This window comes from Poecile atricapillus, chromosome 13 (assembly GCF_030490865.1).
Source record: "Poecile atricapillus isolate bPoeAtr1 chromosome 13, bPoeAtr1.hap1, whole genome shotgun sequence".
NCBI lineage: Eukaryota > Metazoa > Chordata > Aves > Passeriformes > Paridae > Poecile > Poecile atricapillus.
This window is the reverse complement of record NC_081261.1, coordinates 5,493,307-5,513,042: the sequence shown is the minus strand read 5'-3', so window position 1 is coordinate 5,513,042 and position 19,736 is coordinate 5,493,307. Positions and strand designations below refer to the sequence as shown.

General features: G+C 54.4%; 1 protein-coding gene and 1 long non-coding RNA gene across 3 annotated transcripts; one reads left to right on the top strand and one right to left on the bottom strand.

Moving 5' to 3' along the window:
• Positions 1–5,202: 5,202 nt before the first annotated feature.
• On the top strand, positions 5,203–13,888 carry LOC131584004 (uncharacterized). The gene is made up of 3 exons (XR_009278637.1): positions 5,203–5,345; positions 11,897–11,986; positions 13,091–13,888. It is a non-coding gene; the product is annotated as an uncharacterized LOC131584004 (long non-coding RNA).
• Positions 8,306–9,734, bottom strand: HAND1 (heart and neural crest derivatives expressed 1). Of its 2 annotated transcripts, none has more exons than XM_058848703.1 (2): positions 9,075–9,734; positions 8,306–8,444 (listed from the first exon to the last, which is right to left on the bottom strand). In XM_058848703.1, exons 1-2 carry the CDS (start codon positions 9,579–9,581, stop codon positions 8,346–8,348), a joined length of 606 nt encoding a protein of 201 aa, XP_058704686.1. In that variant the 5' UTR covers positions 9,582–9,734; the 3' UTR covers positions 8,306–8,345. The 2 variants fall into 2 exon arrangements, with proteins under 2 accessions (XP_058704686.1, XP_058704683.1); XM_058848700.1 differs by having other exon boundaries at positions 8,309–8,447; positions 9,075–9,722.
• Positions 13,889–19,736: the final 5,848 nt, after the last annotated feature.

Here is a 19,736-nt window from a genome sequence, read left to right as displayed (position 1 = left end):
CACTGATGATTCCAGAGCCAAAGGAGTTTTGGTTTGTGTGGATATTTTGTGCCAGGCTTCTCAGATTCACTGCCTTTTCCCACCCACCTCCCCAGGGCTGAAAACACTGCAGACATGGAGCAGCAAATGGCACTGCTCAGTGGGAATGCCAAGCCTGCAGCAGAAATCTCAGGTGATGGGATTATTTTCTGGCAAATCCATGTGGGTTTCATGGGTGCAATTCATGGAATCTTTTGAATGCAACAAAAAGACAACTTGCAAGAAAGATGGAGGCTGTTGAAGAGCCACGTGCCCTTGCATTTTGGGGAGTGTTGAGCTTTTCTATGATGGGAATTCCTCCCCTCCTGTATCATGAAGTCTGTCAAGTGCAGCTTCTCATTTGATTCATGTTTTCTAATGAATCTTCTTTATGTCTAGTTCAACCCTGTGCTTCTGCTCCTTTCTCAAGCACATCTTTGGCTTCATTTTATGCATGATTTATAGCTCCTGTTGTCCAGAGTCAAACCTGCATGCCCAGCTGACAAGGTGGGCACTACTCCAGAGCAGTAATGACATGGACCATCCCAGCATTCAAGATCTTTTCCCATGAAATGCTTTGTTTTATTTCTTTCTCTGATATTCCTCCTGACCATCAGCCTTACAGACAAAGGTGCCTCACTTCTTTGCTGCACTGAGGAAGCAAGTGAAAAAAACTGAGATTTGAGTACTTATTCGTCTGAACTCTGTCATGGTGTTTTTATTTGCTGGCACTGAGTTGTGCTTTTAGCCTTGATTTTTCGCCAGGAAAGAGGTTGTAGTGTAGCTTTTCACACACTTGGGTTCTCACAGAGGAGGATGATCAGATGTCGAAAGCTTTACACCCAAAACAGACCCCAGTGTCCCCCAGTGCCTGCCTTTATGGATGTGTCTGGAGGCCTTAATGAGCCAGGATAATTTTGGAACATGCTGCTGTACTACAGGAGGCTGTCCCTGCCTCAGGGGGCTCTCAGTTGAGGAAGAGCAGAGGTGACACAGGTGGGCACCATGGAACAAGGAGCAGGGGTGGATCACATCTCACAATCTCTGTGCTGTCAAGGGTTCTCAGGAGGTGTCAGGGGAGAGTCTTCAGGTGAGGACAACGGCAGCATATCCCAGTGGAAGGGGAAAGCTCTCATTTGCATTCCCAAATTGGTGAGTGGGGGCTCTTCTGCCAGCCCAGTGAGGAGATGCAGCCGGGCTAAAGGAGGACAGCTGTAAGCAGCAACCTGTTGTGCCAAGTGCTGACTTTACTACAAGAGGGTATAATGGAAACCTTTAATAAACTGCCAGTTAATCTGTTACGTGTATAGAAATGCTACTTAATCTCATGTTTGCTCCCTGCCAAGAAACCCACAGAATATTTCAAGCTCCAAACCAAGGTGGAATCTGCTGTCTTTTTAACATATTGACAGTGACCAACAGAGGAAGCAGCAGATTGATCTGCTGGGCCGAGAGCTGCCCGTTCCTCTCTGCACTCCTGGCTGCCGTGCGAGGGCAGTGTTAGCTCAGGAAGCCAGAGGGGGGATCGCTGCCCCTCGGAGCCCAGGGCAGCTGCCGGGGGCACCGGGGCCGTGTCCCCGTCCTGAAGATGCTTCCTTGGCAGGAGCTGGCTGTGCCTGTCAGAGACCGGAAGCGGGATTATGCTGTGCTGGGATGTGGAGATCATAAAAACGGTTTGTTTGGGTTTTGAGGGTTTTTTCGCCGGTTGGACATTGAAATTGAACACGTCCGATCCTCTGCGTGAGCCGTCCTGCGGCCTCCCTGCAGCCTTGATGGAAACCAGGCGCTACTTCCTCGCTCCCCGGCAGAAAGGGCAGCACAGAGGACCAGGGAAAAATGTGAATGTGGATTTAATGGCTTTGTGTCTTAGAGATGTGGCTGTGCAGGAGGAGTGTGGAGGGGAGAGACTCAGGACTTACTTTTTTTATTTTTTTTTTCCTTTTTTAAAAATTTCTCCTCTATCCAATAAGGAATAACTACTCGGCTCTACCAGCACTCAGTGTCACTTTGCCAGGAGCTGGAGACCATTTCACATCTCTTACCTTTGCAGGCAGTGCTGGCTTTTTTCCTAAGTACCTGAAAACCCCGCAGTGTGCTTTTACTTAATTACCTTTGGAACTTGCTCCAAGATCTGTTCACTGTTGCAGGAAGTTCTCCGTGATCACCCCAGCACCTTCAGCAGGAGCACCCTGGTGCTGTGGGGAAGAGGGAACTGTCAGGTAGCTGAGGTGGCTCTGCTGCTTCTCCTTCCACAGATACAGGCTGCCAGAGAGCCCAGTGATGGGCACCCCTGTGTCTCATCCTGCCCTTGACACCTGTGTGGACAAAGCCTGTTGTATCCAGCTCCTTTGCACCTCACTTTGGGTTCTCAGCAGCAGCCATGGCCTGGGAGGAAGCCCAGGTGAGCAGAGGAGGGAGTTTCAGGGTTCCTGCAAGCTTTGTGCACTAACTCAAACTGGTAACTCCTTCACAATCTCAGTTTGGGAAGGTGCTCTTGGCCATTAACCCAGCCTGCTCAGGTCCCTGCTTTCCCCTGGGCCTCTCCTGCAGGTCAGTCACAGGCCATGACAATTTTGTCAAGGTAGCTGCAGTTTGAGGGGGAAAAAAAACGCTTTTCCTCTCAAACCCTCAGCTTTCAGCTGCTGGTGATGCCATAAATTCCCCTACTTCTCTGGTTACTGTAAAGTCTTTCAGGGTGGTCAGGACCTGAATTCCTCACACGAAAGAAGCAGGGGGAAAGGAAACAGCAAGAAGGGCCTTCCCTGCCTAGGGGATCTGTCACAAGGGCTCAGCGAGGCTCCAAGTGTGTGCTACAGCTCTGCAGCCCCTCTGCTCTTAGGTAGCTGCCTCTCACTCCCCTCTCACCAGTGCACACCCTCCTCCCACTCTGTGCTTCCCACTCGTGTTCCAGCAGCTCCATCTGGCTCCTTGGCCTGTCTGATCAGCAGCTTCCTGGAGCTGCAGCATCTCCAGGTTTGTTACTGCACTTCAGCTTTGGAGTAACCAGGAGAGACAGAGCTCGTCCAGCATCACAGGGCTGTGGCTGCTGAGAAAAGTGCCTGGGTGGTTTCATTCCCTGCCCTGAGCTGTACAGAACTGGTCCTCTGCCAGTCCTTCCATCCTGGGCTTAAATCCAGCTGCTGCATGAGACACGTGTGGGCTGCTGTGCCACCCCACACCACCCACCCTCACCTGAGAATGGGTGAATTGGCAGTGGTGTCAGCACTGCCAGAGAAGGTGTCTGCTGTGGCCACTGCCCCACCACTGAGCAGGACAAGAACAGGTAATTCTGCAGAAAGCTCTGGGTCTCCCAATCCTCTGCACTGGACAAAGCCTTCATGGATTAAAGGAGCAATGCAGGTTGACTTTGGAGAGGTAGGCATGTGGGATGGATGATGAGTTTGTCCATTGTTTGAAGGATGATCTTGGGAGGGTTGGCCCAAGGTGCAGGGTTCTTGGTCTTTTCCCAATAAAGGCAGCTGCATGGAAAAATTTACCCTGGACGGAGCTCAGTGAAAGCAGAGCCAAGCAGGAGCTGCCACAGAGGTGAAAACCCAGAGTTTGAATTTGATTTGGAAAATTTTTGGAAATTTTGGAATTTTTTTATTTGGAAAATAAAATTTAAAAATAAAATAAAATTAAAAAATTTTAAAAAGCCTTGTGGCTGCAGAGTCTTCCCGTGCTTGAACATCATTCCCACAGCTATGGATAAGAAATGCATGGTCTCTTCAGATGGGCTCACGTGACTGGAGGAGCGTGGAGATTTGAGGAAGAACTATTGAATGTCATGAACTCTGCAGCTGGGCGGGGCCTCCGTTGGGCAGAAAACCTTCCCACCTGAGCAGTGCTCCCAGGAGACAGTCTGACTTAGGAGCCAGCAACTGGCCTCAGAGGCTCCAAGTGTTGGGAGAGGATCAAAAAGCTCCCCTGGCAGTAAATCTTTCACCTGCCATGTGACTCACTGGGGCTTGTGGCCATTCCTCCGAGGTCGACCCCGGGTCAGGATTTCTCCTGTCTCTTTAGCCCCCAAACCTGGAGATTTTTGTCTTATCTTTGACGCCATCTTGACACCGAAAACAAATTATGGCCCAATTACCCTTACTCCGAGGGGCTGGGGCTACCTTAAATGGCCACAACTACCAGGCGCTTCCTTAAGAGCGGTAATTAGTGGGGCGTGGGATGGGGAGGGGGGCAAGGACTGGGGGTACCCCTGGCATGAGGCTGCCCTTGCTCCCTTGTTTCCCAGGACGGGAGGGGACATCCCATCCCATCCCATCCAGCCCCATCCCCTCCTGTCCCATCCCTGCTGCACCTCTGGGCTCCGCGGAGGCCGGGCAGAGGTGGGGCCACTGTGGTGTCCGGGCTGGGGGCTGCCCTGCCCCCTGCCGCCCCCAGCCCTGTGTCACCGGCTGGGGCCAGCCCAGAGGGGCCCCGTGACGGGAGGCAGCAGCCCTGGCCCTGGCCGTGACCTTCGGGACGACCTCGAGTGAGTCCCTGCCAAGGGCTGGGGACCGGCTGTGCCTCTCATTCCAAGCTGGGACATTTCCGTGTTCACCCCGAGAAACACGGGACAGCAGCATCGCGGCTGAGCTGCAGGAACAACCGACCTGAAACTTTTCAAATTCATTTTAATTCCCATCTTTCAGCGTCATTACACCGCCCTCTCCTCTGCTCTGTCCCTGGGCATTTCTTGCCCAGGGTTGTGCTGTCTGCCTGAATCCAGCAGCTGTTTTGGGAGCTGGCAAATCCAGCCTGCAGCCTGGACAGTGCTCATGGGTGATCGGGTGGCTGGGTCTGGGTGTTTCTTTCCCCCCCTTTTTTTCTTTTTTGTCAGATTGGTATTTTATTTGGCTCCATCCTGTCTACCGAGCTGTCCAGTGTAACCCTTCCCTTGCTGCTTCTGAGATAAGAATAGGCTCCCCCGAGATCAGATAAACAGGCCCATAAATACCTACAACAACAAGAAGCAGGGTCTGGGCTCGGCAGAAAAGGAGGAGGGGGGGAAAAAAAGAAAATGTCAAAAAAGGAGCCATTGCTTTGCACACCAAACCAGGGGTGCAGAGCGAGGGGTGGGAAGCGCCCCACAGCCTCCTTGCCCACAGCATTGCCCCCGTGGCCAGACGGGGAGCCAGGGCCAAGCAGTGTCCCCTGCAGTGTCCCTCGTGGCCGGATTGCAGGCAGGGAGCCTGGCACGTAAGATGCTGCCCCGGGGCCAAGCGATCCCTGCGTGCGTGTTCCCCTGCCCGGGCAACTGCCGGCCCCCGCCTGCGTGCCCCGAGCCAGCTGCTTCCCAACGGCATCAAGTTCACGGCAGGGTCGAGACGAAGGTATGTGCAGGGCCACCTCCCCTGACCGATGAGCTAGGCGCTTCGATAGCCAAAACCTCCAAGCTGGTGGCCAAACCGTTCTTCCAGCGAGTTCTGGTGCCGGCGGCATGCGGAGCTCTGCCGCTGCTGCCGGGACGCTGCTCCCAGCCCTGGCTCGCTGCCTGAGGAAGGGAGGCTGTCCCTGTGCGGGGCTCCCATCCCCCTGCAGCTCCTCTCTTTGGGGGTGAAGGGGTGACCCCATCCGAGGCTGGAACAGGCGCTGGGCTGGGAGCTCAATTCCCCTTCCCGGCCCCGGAGCGGCGGAACCTCCTGAGCGGTGCCGAGCTGGGGACGGAGCTCGCTGCTTGCAAAGGCAGCTCTTCCAAAGCTTTTTAGGGAGCGGGGAAGCCCGGGGCTACAGAAGATGTTTAGTGCTTTTTTTTCCCCTCTCTCCCCCCAAATGCTGAGCCACTACCTCGTAGGAAAACCCCTTTGCTGGGCAGGAAAATCCTCTGCAGCCGTGGAAACGGAGAGCGCTTTCACTTGCAAAAGCCCGAGGAACAGGGGAGGCTCGCACTGGGGACACCTTCCCCAGAAGTTTGCAGCCAGCAGGTACCGCCACCAGAAACCTGTGGTAAGAAAAGAAAAAATCCTGCGGATGCAGGCAGAGCATCGCCCTGGCTGTGCGGGGTGTCCCCAGAAGCAAAATTTGAAACACGTAAGGTAAAAAACAGCGGAGTTTTTTGGTGAGGTGAGAGGTGCGCAGGCTGCGAGCGATGTACCATGGTGTGGTGGCACCGAGGACACGATTCCCGTGCAGAGTCACCTTTGCCTCACAGCAGAGCAAGTGCCGAGTCCCCAATTAACCCTTTCCCTCATCCACTGCCGAAGGGCAGCCCCGCTGGTGCTGTATAGGTACCGTATGGATACCGTATGGATACTGTATGGATACACCGGCCGGCACCTATGAACAGGACTGCCCCTGCACACATTTATGGGGCGCTGGATTAGTGTTAGTGACAGCTTGGGAGCTTTCCTGTAAGAACCCAGCCTTTAGGTGACTGAAAGACATAAAATAGGATCTTTGGGGCTGACTTTCTGTACGTCTTCTTTTTTTTTTTTTTCCCCCTTGAATGCGTTCAGGTTTGGGAGTGCTCTACTCTACTCCACTCATGGAAGTGGTATCATGCTAAGCTTCTTATAGCTCAAACAAAAAAAGTACCACTGCGGGCAGACATTGCTCTTCTCTGGCAGTCAATTTTCATCTCAGCCTCGCTCAAAGGGATCAGAAAATAGATCAGGGACAGGGAAGGCAGCGGCGCAGCGGCTCTGGAGCGAGGGAGAGCTGATTCACTCAGCCGGATTCTTCTTCATCGAGAGTTAATCACGACTGGTTGTACCCCCACTGTCTGTGTGTCCCTCCGTCTGTGTTTGTACACATGCACAAAGTGGTTATGAAACCCAAGCTGCTTCCCCACGGCTGAGCTGGGGTATTCTTGGTGCGTGTGGCTGCACAAGCACAGATTGATCGATGTGTCAGTATTTTACAGACGTTGCATCATTAGTTCTTTACCTTTAGTCGCAATCAAAAGCTTGGTTTCAAACAGAAAATGTAAACGTCCCTGCTGTGAGCCCTCAGATTAGCCCTAGAGTAATGTACACGTTTTCCCGTGCTGTTTTTCTTTGCCCCGAGCAGCCGCACGAGTGTCAGGGTTTATCCCGGTGTCTCTGGGAGCGGCAGTGTGGCCAGGCTGGGAAGACAGGATCAGGCTCTGAGCCCATGCACACACGTCTTGGAACTCTTTGGTAAGAGCACCGTGTGTGCACAGTGATGAGGATTTGGCTTTCATTGTTAAGGATTGTGAAGGATTTATACCTGAGTGGTGACAGAATTTGGGCTGCGTTGCTGTGTCTGGGGCTGGTGGCATCCATCGTGTTCGAGAAGGGGACGCTGCTCCTTCCAAATGTGGCCGAGGCAGCGCCTAACAGGGGATCCCTGTGAGAAATCCCTGCTGCTCCGGCAGGACACAGGAGCTGAGCCCTGACCCTCTGCGTGGCAGCAATAAAACCTGAGGCTCCACAGCCCCCTGGTGCCATCCAGACGCTGTAAAAGCCTGATCCTGCCATCCTTCCCCAAGCCAAATACGAGTCCAGTCCCTCTAGCAGGTCTCCTGGGTAGGGAGGAAAGGGGTTGTAGGGCAGGGGCAGAGTTCGTGCCCTGGAGGAGGTTGCGGGTACGCGTTTGAAGACACCAGCTCCTGCTGCCAGCAAGGTCGGCATAAACAAGTCTCAAAGCATCTCGAGCTCCCCAAGGAGGAATTCCCTCACAAGGATCGGCCCCACAGCAGAGTACTGACTTCAGGGATGTCTTTAATCCCGCAGCATCCCAGTGGGCAGCACAGGGCACCCGGCCAGAGCAGCGCGATTGCCGGAGCAGGAGAAAGCAGAGGGCTCGGACCGGAGGCCGTTTGCATAAAGTTTAAATTTTATTTTATTAGATTTTTTTGTTTGTTTGTTTAGCTATTCAGTTTTAAATACGTGATGTGGCGCGCTCGGTCCCTCGGGAAGTGGTCATGCAGATCTGAGGTAGAAAACCCGGCACAGGAGTGTTCCCAAATGCACCTCTAGGTAGTTTCACCGCAGCCACACGTCGGTCAGGCAGCGGACGGGGACAGGGGATCGGGGGCTCCTATTTACAATAGCAAACGAATCGAACCCTTCCAGTCCGGCCCGGCAGGGCAGGAGCAGCCGGTGGCTGCTGGCAGCGGGATGGAGCAACGAATACTGAAAATTCGGGAGGGGACAGGGGGAAAGGGCCCGGCTGGACCCCGCTGCCGACGAGGCGAGCAGGACCCGCACCCACAAAGCGCTCTCGCCTCTCTCCCGCTCAGCATCCGTCCGGGCGGGGGGCAGCCGGGCCGGCTCCCCGTATCCTGCCCCTGGAGGGGCTCCGGGGCCGGGCTGGGCTCTCTCCGACATTGCACATGGAGGGGCGGGCGGGGAGCGGCGGCGGGGCAGCTCTCAGGGGTTCAGTTCCAGAGCCCAGACCTGCTGGGGCCAACCCGTCCGGCCCTTCAGCTTCTTCTCGCCGTGACCCAGAGGATGCGAATAGACCTCGGGCTGCTGCGGGAGAGGAGATGGGGAAAGGAGGGAGAAAGAAGCGGTCAGGAACGGAGCGGGGTCCCGGGCCGCCCGCCCGCCCCTTGCGCCCGCAGCAGGGCTGCAGCCGGGCCCCGCAGCTCCGAGCGGCTTCGCCAACCCGAGGACAAAGAGGGGCTTTAGGGGTCCCCACCCCGTCACCCGCCCGCTGCAACACGGGGAGAAGCGGCCGCCCTTGCTCCGAATCGCTCCTGCTCCCGCTCGTCCTGGGAGAGCTCCCGGAGAGGGGAAGGACAGACCGGGGGAGGCTCCGCCACGGCCAGTCCCGGACCCGGGGGCTGATCCCTAGCGGAAAGTGCTCGGAAGCCCACCCGGCCCTTCGGGCGGGATATTTTTCGACGAGTTTCCCTCCACAGCACAGATTTTTTGTTGTTACTATTATTATTATTATTATTATTATTATTATTATTATTATTATTATTATTATTATTATTATTATTATTATTATTATTATTACTACTACACTGGGAAAAAAGGTTTCAGCGAGGCCGAGAGAGTTTAGAGCATTTTCTCCCCCCCAGCCCCGCGGTTTTTCCCCTCCGGCTCTTGGCCCACGGAGAGCAAGGACGCGAGTCCCGATCCGCTTCTTACCGTCTCCCTTTTCCTCTTGTTCTCCCTGCCGTCCGCCTTCTTGAGTTCGGCTTTGAAGCCCTCGGTGTCCCCGGGCTGGCTGTCCTTGGCCAGCACCTCCATCAGGTAGGCGATGTAGCTGGTGGCCAGACGCAGGGTCTTGATCTTGGAGAGTTTGGTGTCGGCGGGCACGTTGGGGATGCACTCGCGGAGCTCGGCGAAGGCGCTGTTGATGCTCTCCGTCCTCCGCCGCTCCTTCTTGGGACCCCCGACACCTTTTCGCCGTCCCAGGCGGCCGCTGAGAGCCTCCAGCCGCCCCGGGCCGGCCGGGCCGTACTCGGCGGGGCCGTAGCCAGGGCTCTGCCCGGCGAGCTCGGGGGTCGCCTCGGCCGGGTTGAGCACCCAGCCGGGGAAGTAGGCGCGCTCCTGGTGGCACCGCGCCGCCGGCCCGAAGAGGAAAGGGTCGTGCAGCATGTGGTGGTGATGGTGGTGGTGGTGGTGATGCTGGTAGCCCCCCACCAGGTTCATGATCCGCTCCGCTGGCCCCGGGGGCCGCTCAGCAGCGCTCCATGGCCGGGCGGGAGGCGCTCCCCGCCGGGCGGGCGCCGCGGGCTGCGGGGAGCGCGGCTCCGGTGGCGGAGGCGGCTGTGGGGTTTGGGGTGGGGCGGTCGGGGTTTGGGGTTTTGGGTTTGTTGTTTGGGGTTTTTTTAACCCCTTCTGGAGCCTCCCGACCCTGCCTTTATATAGGGCCGCGGCCCCCCCGCCGTGGAGCCAATGGGCAGGGGAGGATGCGCGGAGGCCCCGGGGGGAGCGAAGCGGCGGAGGGGGCGTGCGCCGGGCTCGGGGGTTTGGGCTCACACCTCCGCCGCTTGCCCTCGGTCCCGCCTGCTCCTCGCTTTCAGGGAGAAGGGGGTGAAGAAGAACGGAGGGGCACCCCACCCCCGTCCCGGAGCGCTTCGGTTCCCGCTGCCGGGGCGGGGGTGTCCGAGCCCCCCGAGAGCCGGCAGCGGGGCGGGGGAGCGCGGCTGTCCGGACCCCGACGGTCGGGCCGGGCCGTGTGCTCGCTCCGGGGCCGCAGTGCCCCGGGACTCTCCTTCCCAAGCGCCGTCCCCATGCGGGACAGGCTCGGCTCCGTGCGAGCGGAGCGCGGCGGGGCCGGGCGGGCACTGCGGGGCGCTCGGGGCCGCACTCGGAGCCGCGGGAGCCGGGGATGGGGGAGAAAACGGGGAGAAGGTATCGGAGTGAGGCGGGCCGGGCACCCCTGCGGCTGCGGTGATGGGGTGTGGGCTCCCTCCTTGCACAGAGGGCTCCTGGCCCACGCCTGCTCCGTGCGTGGCACAGCTGCACAGGGATGTGCACTGCACGCGTGTACAGCACACACCCACGCCGTGCAGTGCACAAATCCACACTGCACTCGTGTTGGTTGCACCATGCGCTGCTGCTCACGCAAATACACTGCACACTCTGCCCATGCACCACAAAGATGCTGCATGCACCACACAATTCTGTGCTGTACACACACTCCACAAACACGCCACACACGGGCGCCCCTCTATGTTACACACCCCAGCAGCACGGATGCGCTGCACCACAATGCCATTATATACAGATATATAATATATATATAATGTATATGACACACATACACGTGAGGCACGCTCACCTATCTCACACATGGCTTATAAGCACGCGTGTGTGCTGCTCACCCCTGCACAGACACTGCATAGATATATAAATATATAAAAATTATACTGTCCATGCACACAAATGTATTTACAGTAGGGAGGTGGGGACCTGCCCTGCGTTTTTCTGTCCCAGCCTGGCCACCAAAGGGCTGGGGGGACCCTCTGGGGCTGGGATCTTGTACATCACCACAGCCCCAAACCCAAGCCCAGGGCGGGGCCCTGAAGTGGGCAGCCCATCCTGCTCGCCTCTGCACCCACGGGACACAGATCCCCAGGAGGATGTCTCCCAGAGGCCGGGCTTCACCCCGCTGGGTGACATTGGGGCTGACCCCTGCTCTTGCTGCAGTGAGTCCCAGGCTGGGCACGGCCGTGGTGCTCACAGCACGGCGGGGCAGGAAGGGGCTTTGGGCCCAAGGTATGTTAGCGATTAGCGGCGCTTTCCAGCGATTCATCTTGCAGCGGAGGGTGGAAACGTTGGAGGGTTGTTTGCAGGCGCTTGTATTAATCATCCGGGCTAACACACCATTAACGTCCTCCTGCATTTTAAAGATGACAAATTTTATTTGACTTCTCTCAATCACGGTTCCCGGGCGGATTCGGGAGCCACTTAAATGCCTCGGATTTTCCATCGTTAGTTGTTACAAGGCGAGTTGCAAAGGCAGGAGGCTGGGGGGGGCCGGGGCAGGGTGCAAGCAGGTCTCCGGTTCTGCCGGGGCTGGGGGGAGCGGCCGTGCCGGATCTGCCCAACTTTGTTCCCCCCTGCTTTGTTCTCAGCTGCTGCAAAGACCCCGCTTCCCCACCCCCTTTAAACAAGCGCCCTGCAAACATTTGCTAGTGATTACTCTCCCGTTAGAGCCAGGCCTTGGGTAGGGTAGGGCGTCGTGTCCCCGATTTCCTTCAAAACAGCCGTGGTTGGGTGGGATCCCCGAGCTCGGCTCAGAGCTGTGAGCCAGTGCTCACCTGGGAGAATTCAGGGGTCCAGCTTCATGCCTCAACCCCCCCTATGCTGGCAGAGCATCACCTGTAGAGCCCTGCTCCTCTTACAAACCATCCACGCTCCTCGCTGAGCTTCTCCCCAGTCCTGCAAACTGCCAGGTTAGAGTCTGTGCCATCCAGCTCTAGAAATAGCTCCTGAAAATACCCCTTTCATCCCCACAGCCCTGCATTGCACAGGCACTCACAGCCACATCCAGCTGGGAGCTGTCGCCTTGAGCCATGCACCAGAGTCACCTCCAGCTGCCAAGCCAGGTAAGTCCAGCCCAAGCTGGGCATTATCTTGCTTAATCCACCCCCTGATGGAGGTCCCTGGACCCCGCAGCGTTTGGAAGTGCTCAGCTGAGCAAATAGTGGGACCAGAGGGTTGATTTTCCTTTGGAAAATCATTCTAATATTTCGTGTTTTAATAAAATAATAAAACCAGAGCCCTTTTCATGCCGACACCTTCTAAATCAAACCAGACTGCCTTTGTCATGGCGTCCAAATTTAGCACTTCTCAAATTTTTGGTGAGTTCCTTTAATTTCACATCTCTCCACTCACATGGGGGAGAAAACGCCGAGCAGTTTGGATTAGGCGATTTATGCCTGGCACGGCAGGAGGACCCACGTTTCTCTCCACCTGTTTTCCTTCAAATCCTTCCCAGAGAAAGATTTCCTGCCCTCACGGCCCGATGATGGTGAGGGGGCCAATGCTGCATGTTGGGAGTGAGGTTATCCCAGGTCTCTGTGAACCCCAGCACCCCAAACGCAGCAGGAGGCACCAAGCTGTGCACCCATCCCCGTTTTTGGGACGGGAGCTGAGGTTCTGGCCCTGGCCCCTCAGCCACCTCCTTATCAGCGCCCGGCCAGCGGCAGCCCCGGGTGTCCTGTGACTTTGACGCCAGCTCTGCTCCCCCCCTCCGGCTCCCTTATCTAAATAGGAGCGTAAATCAGGGCCTTGGCAGATGCCCTGGCAGGACAGGGACTCCATAAAAAGGGGCTCTGCTCCAGCTCTGTTTACATTGCAGCCCCGTAAAATATTCCCCTTGTCTTCCTTGTTAGCATCTCCCTGCAGCATCCCGGCACCCTGCTGCACCCACATCCTCCCACCGCAAGCTCCACTGAAGCCCCAGGGTGCAGCCAGGAGGGTCCCAGCCCTGTCACCCCACAGCCCCACACCATGTCCCCCATCAGGTTATGCCCAGGGTACCTCCTCCCTCAGGCACTGCCTTCGATCCCCTCCTCAGCCACTGCAGGCGCAGAGCAGGGCTGAGCCAGCTCCCCTGGGCAGCTGGGTTGTGTCTAAAGGTGCCCCTGGGTATTTATAGCACTTGCCTGAAATAATGCAATAATAATCACTCAGCACCTTCCTAACAGTTCTGCTCTCAGAGGCCTCGGGGGACGGTGGCAAAACCCTTGGGAAACTGAGGCATGGCCAGAGTCTGCTTCAAGGAGAGCTGCAGAGAGCTTCTCTGGGGGATTATTTTCCTCCTGGCAGTGTGAGGAGCGAAAGAACCTGCAGAAGTGAACGGAATCAAGTCAGTTTGATCAGCAACAAAGTCAGCTTTGGGGTCACAGCCAAAGCTGGGCTGCAAAAGCCCACTCAGGGCATTCCCTCCTCCCCAGCAGGGCTTGCCACACGTGTCCTGCTGTGCCAGGAGGGGTTTCAGAGGGGTGAGAGGTGCTGGGGTGCAGCAGAGCTCACGTTTGCTGGTGGCCGTGCTCTCCTGTGCCCGCACACTGCCTGAGTCCCCCCGACTGCATCGCTGGGCTGCTTGATCCTACACCAACACCACAGGAGCAACCCCAAGCAGGGTTCAGCCTGTCAGAGCCCCACGGAAGGAGCAGCAGGAATTGGGGGTGAACACAGGGCTGTGCCTGGATGTTCCTGGTCCCAGCATCCAGAGCATCTTCTCTGTCCACACGCCTCCTGTGCCGCCCCCGTGGCGACACACAGGATGACTGCAACCATCGCCCCTCAAGAAATACCATCTATTTATGGCCAAACAGCCACTGCCTTGCGTGGATAAATCAAAAGGAAAACAAAGCTTTACGGAAAAAAGTATTAAATTTTCCATGTGCTCCTGAAGGGATGGGCCAGGCACTCGCTGTTTATTTTTTGGGCTCTCTCTTTGCTAGTACTGTAAGTGACATTGTGTTTACAAAAGTTTTTATGTCATCAGAGCAAAGTCACAGCTCAGCTTCCTCTCCTGTGTATTTTATGTAGATGGATGTGTCTGTGAGGAACATTCAAACTAAACAGAGAGCTGGTTTATAGGAAAATGTATTTATTTGAAAAATCGTAACTCACAATTTCGGCAAAACCGGGCTCCACATTTATTGCTGCTAATGGGGTGTGGCGGCCATAAATTAACCTGGAAAATTGCTGTGGCCATTTCAACAATGGCTCATTGTGCTGATGGAGCAGCAGCTCCTCAAAGACCTCTCATGTCAATTTGCAATTAGGTTTGGATGCAAACAATAGGTAAAGGGAAGGTAACAGCAGCCTCACCACTGAAACCAGCTCTAAAATCATTGCTCTAGGCTGGCACGGGTGCCCTGAGTCTCACTTAAAACAGAGCTGTTCCCTCATCTGATTGCCATGGGAATCAGTGGAAGGAGGCTCCACCTGACATAAAGGGGAATTTCTATTTATACTAAATTACCTGTCATAGACACGTAATTGGAGATGACAGAAAAACCAAATCCCTGAGCTCTGACTGGCAGCCCAGGTGAGCCATGTGCATGGAGAGTGGGTCCAGTTGCTCCCTGGTTGAACTCTCTTCTTGAAAGAAGTTTTGCACTGAATCAGGAGTGATGCTCCTACCCTAAAACCTCTTCTTCTCCCGCTCACATTCCTTGCTGAGACAAACACTGATCCCCAAAACCTTGAGGCTGGCTGCTGACCCTGGGGTACAAGCTGCCACTGTCATTCTCCCATCCTTGGTCACCCTGGCAGGGTTTGGCTGCTGGGTCGTGGTGGCAGCTCTCCACTCATGGGGAGTAGTGGAGAAGAGCTCCCAGATGATTCAGGTCCCTGGCAAAAAACAGTGCCTTTCCCTCCTCTAACCACTTTCCACTCCTGAAGCAAATTTACAAGGGCTCTAAAATGTCCTGCTCCAGGGCATCAGCCAATTGCTAATGGCTGGGGATTGGGAAAGACATTTCCTCTGCTGAGAAGGATTGCATAAGCGCTTATTAAGGCAGCTCCTGGCGTCTTCGTCAAAAGCATCTGGTTTGGGGCATAGCTGGAGACAAACTGCTGGGTCTGGATGGGCAGAGCTGGACTTGCTGCTTCCATCCTTTCCCTTGGTCAGATGTTAGTGCAGGTTTGGGTCATCTCCTGTGTGCTGCTGGGCAAAGGGAGGTGGGTCTTGATGTGAGACGTGTCCTTCTCCCTCTCCCCCTGCTCTCCATTAATCCTGGTGGTGCCACTGTGGGGACTTCTCTTCACACTCCTTCCAACTGCAGGAGCTCGAGGACCTTCCAGCCACAACACCACGTGTGCATGAGGGATTTCCCAGGTCCCTGCTTACACCACCATCCCTCATTCCTTGAAAGAGGGGCTTCCCTCCCATCCCACTGCTGCTGTGGCTGGCACATGGACTGACCTGGCTGGGTGGCTGAGCTCCTGCTCTGCACCATGTCTGTGTGACATTGCAGGTAAATGGCTTTGTGGTGGGAAAAGGCTGCTGACAGTGGTCCTGACCACCAAAAAAGGTTGGGGTGCTTTTAACAGGGCTCAGCAGTGTCACAGGCTCAGTGTAGTGTGCTGGCACTGCAGAGCAGCCAGAGCCAGGGAACAGCATCCTGCCCATGTTTCCCTGTGCTGGCACCGTGTCCTGGTATCCCTACTTCCCACCTTCCTCTCTGTGTGGATCCACAAGGGGGTTTTAATTCATTTTAAAGATTTTCAGGGCACTTCCAATTCTCATCACACAATGCCTTGTGCCAGGTCTGGCTATGCCTTTTCAACTGTTCCAGGGTAGGAGGATGAGGACAATTAGGGGTGCCTTATTATCCTGCTTATACTCAGCTCTCTCAAAATTCCATGTTTTCTCTCTGCTCAGGTGCAGGAGTTACTGCTCACTTCCTTGGGAGCAGAGGGACTGATTTTCCCTGAGTTCCCCCCACTGCATCCTGAGATGTCTGTGCAGCTGCCGGGCCAGCCATTACAGCAAGACTCTCAAGATGGGTTTTCCAAGGTTGTTTTTTTTGCAGATTGAGATGGTTTTAAGAATTAACAAGCATCTGTTAATACTTTTTTTTTGCAACAGAAAATTATTTGGGAGTTGGGGGTCTTAAATAATTTTAGTGCTTTTTCCCACCCTTTTTCCCCCTGTTTTATAAATGGGAGGTGGCAGAAGCCTCCCCAGAGCTCATTATTCCCCATCCCAAACTGGGATCCAGCACCCAGCATGGCTGTGCTGCTGCCTTCATAGGCATGGGGGAAGTGGGGGGATTTGGGGGCAGAAAGGCACAGAGACACCGAGTGTCCTTTTGCCAGTCCAGAGTGTCCCCATGGATATTTTACCTCCTTGCATCCAGGGAGTCACAGGAGGGGGACACACTGCACAAAATGAATCCAGACCTCCAATGAATAACGCTTTTATTGTATATCAATATACACAGTAAATATGTGGCTCCTCCTAACATGCTCTGGAGAAAAAAAACTGTCTGAAATGGAGCTTATTGGAAGGAAATAAATCGCTCCCATAAAAATACTGATCCCTCCCTACTTCTCAAAACTGAAACAAAATCGTTTGCTGTGAGCTGAAGACCTTTCTTCTCTTGGCTCCTGGTTTTCCAAGAAGAGCAGAGAACATGAAGGGAAAACAAGCCTTCCCCATTAAAACACGCTTAAGCGAAACTCCAGTTTTCTCTTAAACTTTGCTTGGAAACATTTGAAGCGCCTTCGTGCAAACCAGTTCTGCTCTTTGAAAGGCCATTAAAATAAAAAACACCCAACCCAAAATAGCCATCTCTGCAAGAAGCATCTTGTTTGGACAGAAGTGGTTTGTTTTACACCGTAAATCCAAACACTCCTGGGGAAAGGCTGTGAAATCCGCCTCGCTGGCGGTGCAGCGGCTCCAGGGATGTTCTGTGGGACACGGACAGAGCTGGTGGGTGCTGGCAAGGTGACGGCCACCACCAGCACTTCACTGCTGATTATCCCAGCTCCTGGAGCACCCCTGACCCCAGCACAGTGCATTTTCCACCAGGGTGAAGGCTTGGGGTGAGTTCTGGCAGGGAGGGATTTTGTGCCAGAGTTCAGCCCTACTCTGATCTTGCCCCAGAGCTCCTGTGGCCTCTCTGAAGGGCCCATCAGGAGCTGAGAACACTCACCCTGGGACAAACAAAAACCATTTTCCAACAAGGTGTTAGAGCCCTTTTTAAAGTTGTTTTTTTTTTTTAACATACTCCATGTTATACCTAGAGCACATAAAATCCCACAGTAATCCCTAAGCTCCTAAGACAGCAAATTACACACCAGCAATCCTGATACAGCATATTTATTTATTTTTATATATTTATATATTTATATACTTATATACTTATATATAAATATATTTATATCTAAATATCTTTATATCTTTATATCTTTATATATTTATTTATTTTGTATATATAAAATAATAATACATACCTATTTTTAATATACATTTATATGTTTTTTAATATAAATCAATATTTTAATATATAGAAAATAAATGTAAGTACAAATATAATTATGATTGTAGTTGCAAATATAAAGAATTATGTGTGCAGTGTGTGTATACATATATGCATGTGTGGTGCTGCTTTCTCTGATAGTGGCATCAGTCTGTGATTTAGGCACAAATATTTCTGTCCCAGGGTCTTTGGGACAGATCTTTTTGGGTGAAGTTTTACCATACAGCAAACCCAGCCTGCCAGGAGCCCAACCCATGGAATTAGGGACAAGCTGTTCCTGATGGATTTGCCCAGGCCTGCCAGTTTATGGGGGGAACTGGGATCCTCAGGATGGGCACTCCACCTTGCTGTGGCTCTCCAGGAGGAAACAGACCCAGCCTCATCTGCTGGGTGTGATGCTGAAATTGGGGGGTGGAGGGTGGAGAGCCCCCAGTGCCGCATCCTCCCACCCCAAGAGCTGCTGCCCCGGCCTTTCCTCAGCAGGGGACTGGGGGAGAAGGGGCTACAGCACAGTGAAACTGCAGTTTTAGAGGGTGGTGGTTGTTTTCTTGGGCCAAAAGGACAAGAAACATCATGTCTAAAGATGACAGGCTCGATTTGCTGTGTCATTAACCAGAGCCGAAACTCTAGATGGGCTGGGTCTCCTGCGAGCTGCACCGCTGCTGAGCTCTGATTCTGCCAGATAAAGGCCTTTGTGGGTGCATTTCTCTTGCTCAGACCTTGTTTTAATTCCATGGATGCTATTATGCAGTCTATGGATGAGGAAGTTGTTTCTCCCACATGTATCTGAATGTGCCCCCCAAAATGCACTGGCTCCCCAGCACACATGTGTTCCCTCGGGTATTTGTAGGGGTTTCAAATAAGCACAAAGCATAACCCTCCTTCTCACCAAGAAAAAATCCCTCATTCCCAGCCTTCCACAGCCTTGAGATCTCATGGAAATAAGCCCCAGGATCCAACCCAGGCGGGGAGTGGTGACAATGGTGTGAGGCACAAGTGGTCAGCAGAATCGGGAAGCCCCATAAAAGCCCTATAACCACACATCTCTTGGTCCTGGCTGTGGTTACAAACCCCACTCCAGGTTAGAAGCAGCTGCTGAGACCCAGATGTGGTGGATGAGGAGAGCAGCCACCAGCCAGGCGAGCTGCAGCTGCAGCATCCAGCCACTCCAGGGGCTCTGCTGGGTTTATGGACACCAGCACCTAAACACAAAGCACTTTTTGAATGAACACGGGTGCTCTGGGCTCTGAGCAGCCCCTGCCTTTGCAAGCAGAAAGCTGGAGGCGACAGGGCTCACATGGAGCTTGCTGGAAAGGGAGCAGTGGAGCCGAGTGTGCCGCCTGCCTGCGCCGCATGAGCCGGCTCAGAGCACAGTAGGAAAAAATACCGCAATAGGCAAAGCATCTCCCATTTGCCCCTAAGCTCTGGCTCTTCCTGTGCTGATAACAAGCCCAGTAAATCTCCTTACAGCACTGAGACATTTTTTCCCCCCTCTCTTTCCCTCCTCACAGCCTTGTCAGACTGTGCTGACTGTGGGAGCTGCGGTGGGACCGTCCCCCTCACCCCTCTTGGGGAAGTATCCCAAAGCATGCAGCCCCCCGAGCATCCCAGCAGCTTCCAGAGGCTTCAAGCCCTGCCCTGAGGTGTGGGAAGGAGCTGGGTGCAGGCAGGCTCTGTCTCCTCTCTAATTGCCCCAATGGCTGAGCCACTTGCTGCTATCTCAGGCTGGTGCTGAGTCAGGAGAGATGGAGACTGATACTGACCCTCTGTCTGACTGACAGGGTGCAGGGCAAGAGTGGAGGAGGAAAACCTGGGATGTACATGTCCAAAATCTCTCTGGCTTTAGTGCTTTGGCTGAAATAAGGAGCTTAGGCAGTGAGCAGGTTCCCATCAGCAGTTTGGTGCTCAGCCCTGGGCTGGACGAGCCCCAGTGACCTGTTAGATGTTGCTCCTGACCTGAGAGAGTTTGAGCCTGCCCAAAACCTGGCAGAAAGAGCATTACTGCTCTGAAAAAGCAGCTCTGGATATGTTTGTCAGCAGGAAGGGGTTTACTCAGTTTAGGAGCTGTGGTGGGGCACAGGGCTCATCATTTCCCATGCAGGAGATGGCCACAGAGCTTCCTCCCTGTTGCTCTTTTTATGGCTGAGGGCCCAGACCCCTTTCTGGTCCCACCACGCTGCTGTTCCCTCCCCACAGCCAGGACCCTGCCACCAGATTGCCCCCAGTAAATGCCACCATGCCATGGCTCAGCTGCTGCCCTGTTGGGATCTTCCTCCCTTGTGCATCAGCAAATGCTGCTCATTTTCCTCTTCCTCATGAATTCCTCATAAATTTCCTGCTGCTGGCTCCA

Bases quoted from the DNA above. Each gene is read 5' to 3' on its own strand.
- HAND1 (XM_058848700.1), bottom strand. From the start codon at position 9,581: ATGAACCTGGTGGGGGGCTACCAGCATCACCACCACCACCACCATCAC. The intron at 8,448-9,074 runs GTAAGAAGCGGA...CCTCTCCCGCAG, and splicing joins ACAAGAGGAAAAGGGAGACG to CAGCCCGAGGTCTATTCGCA.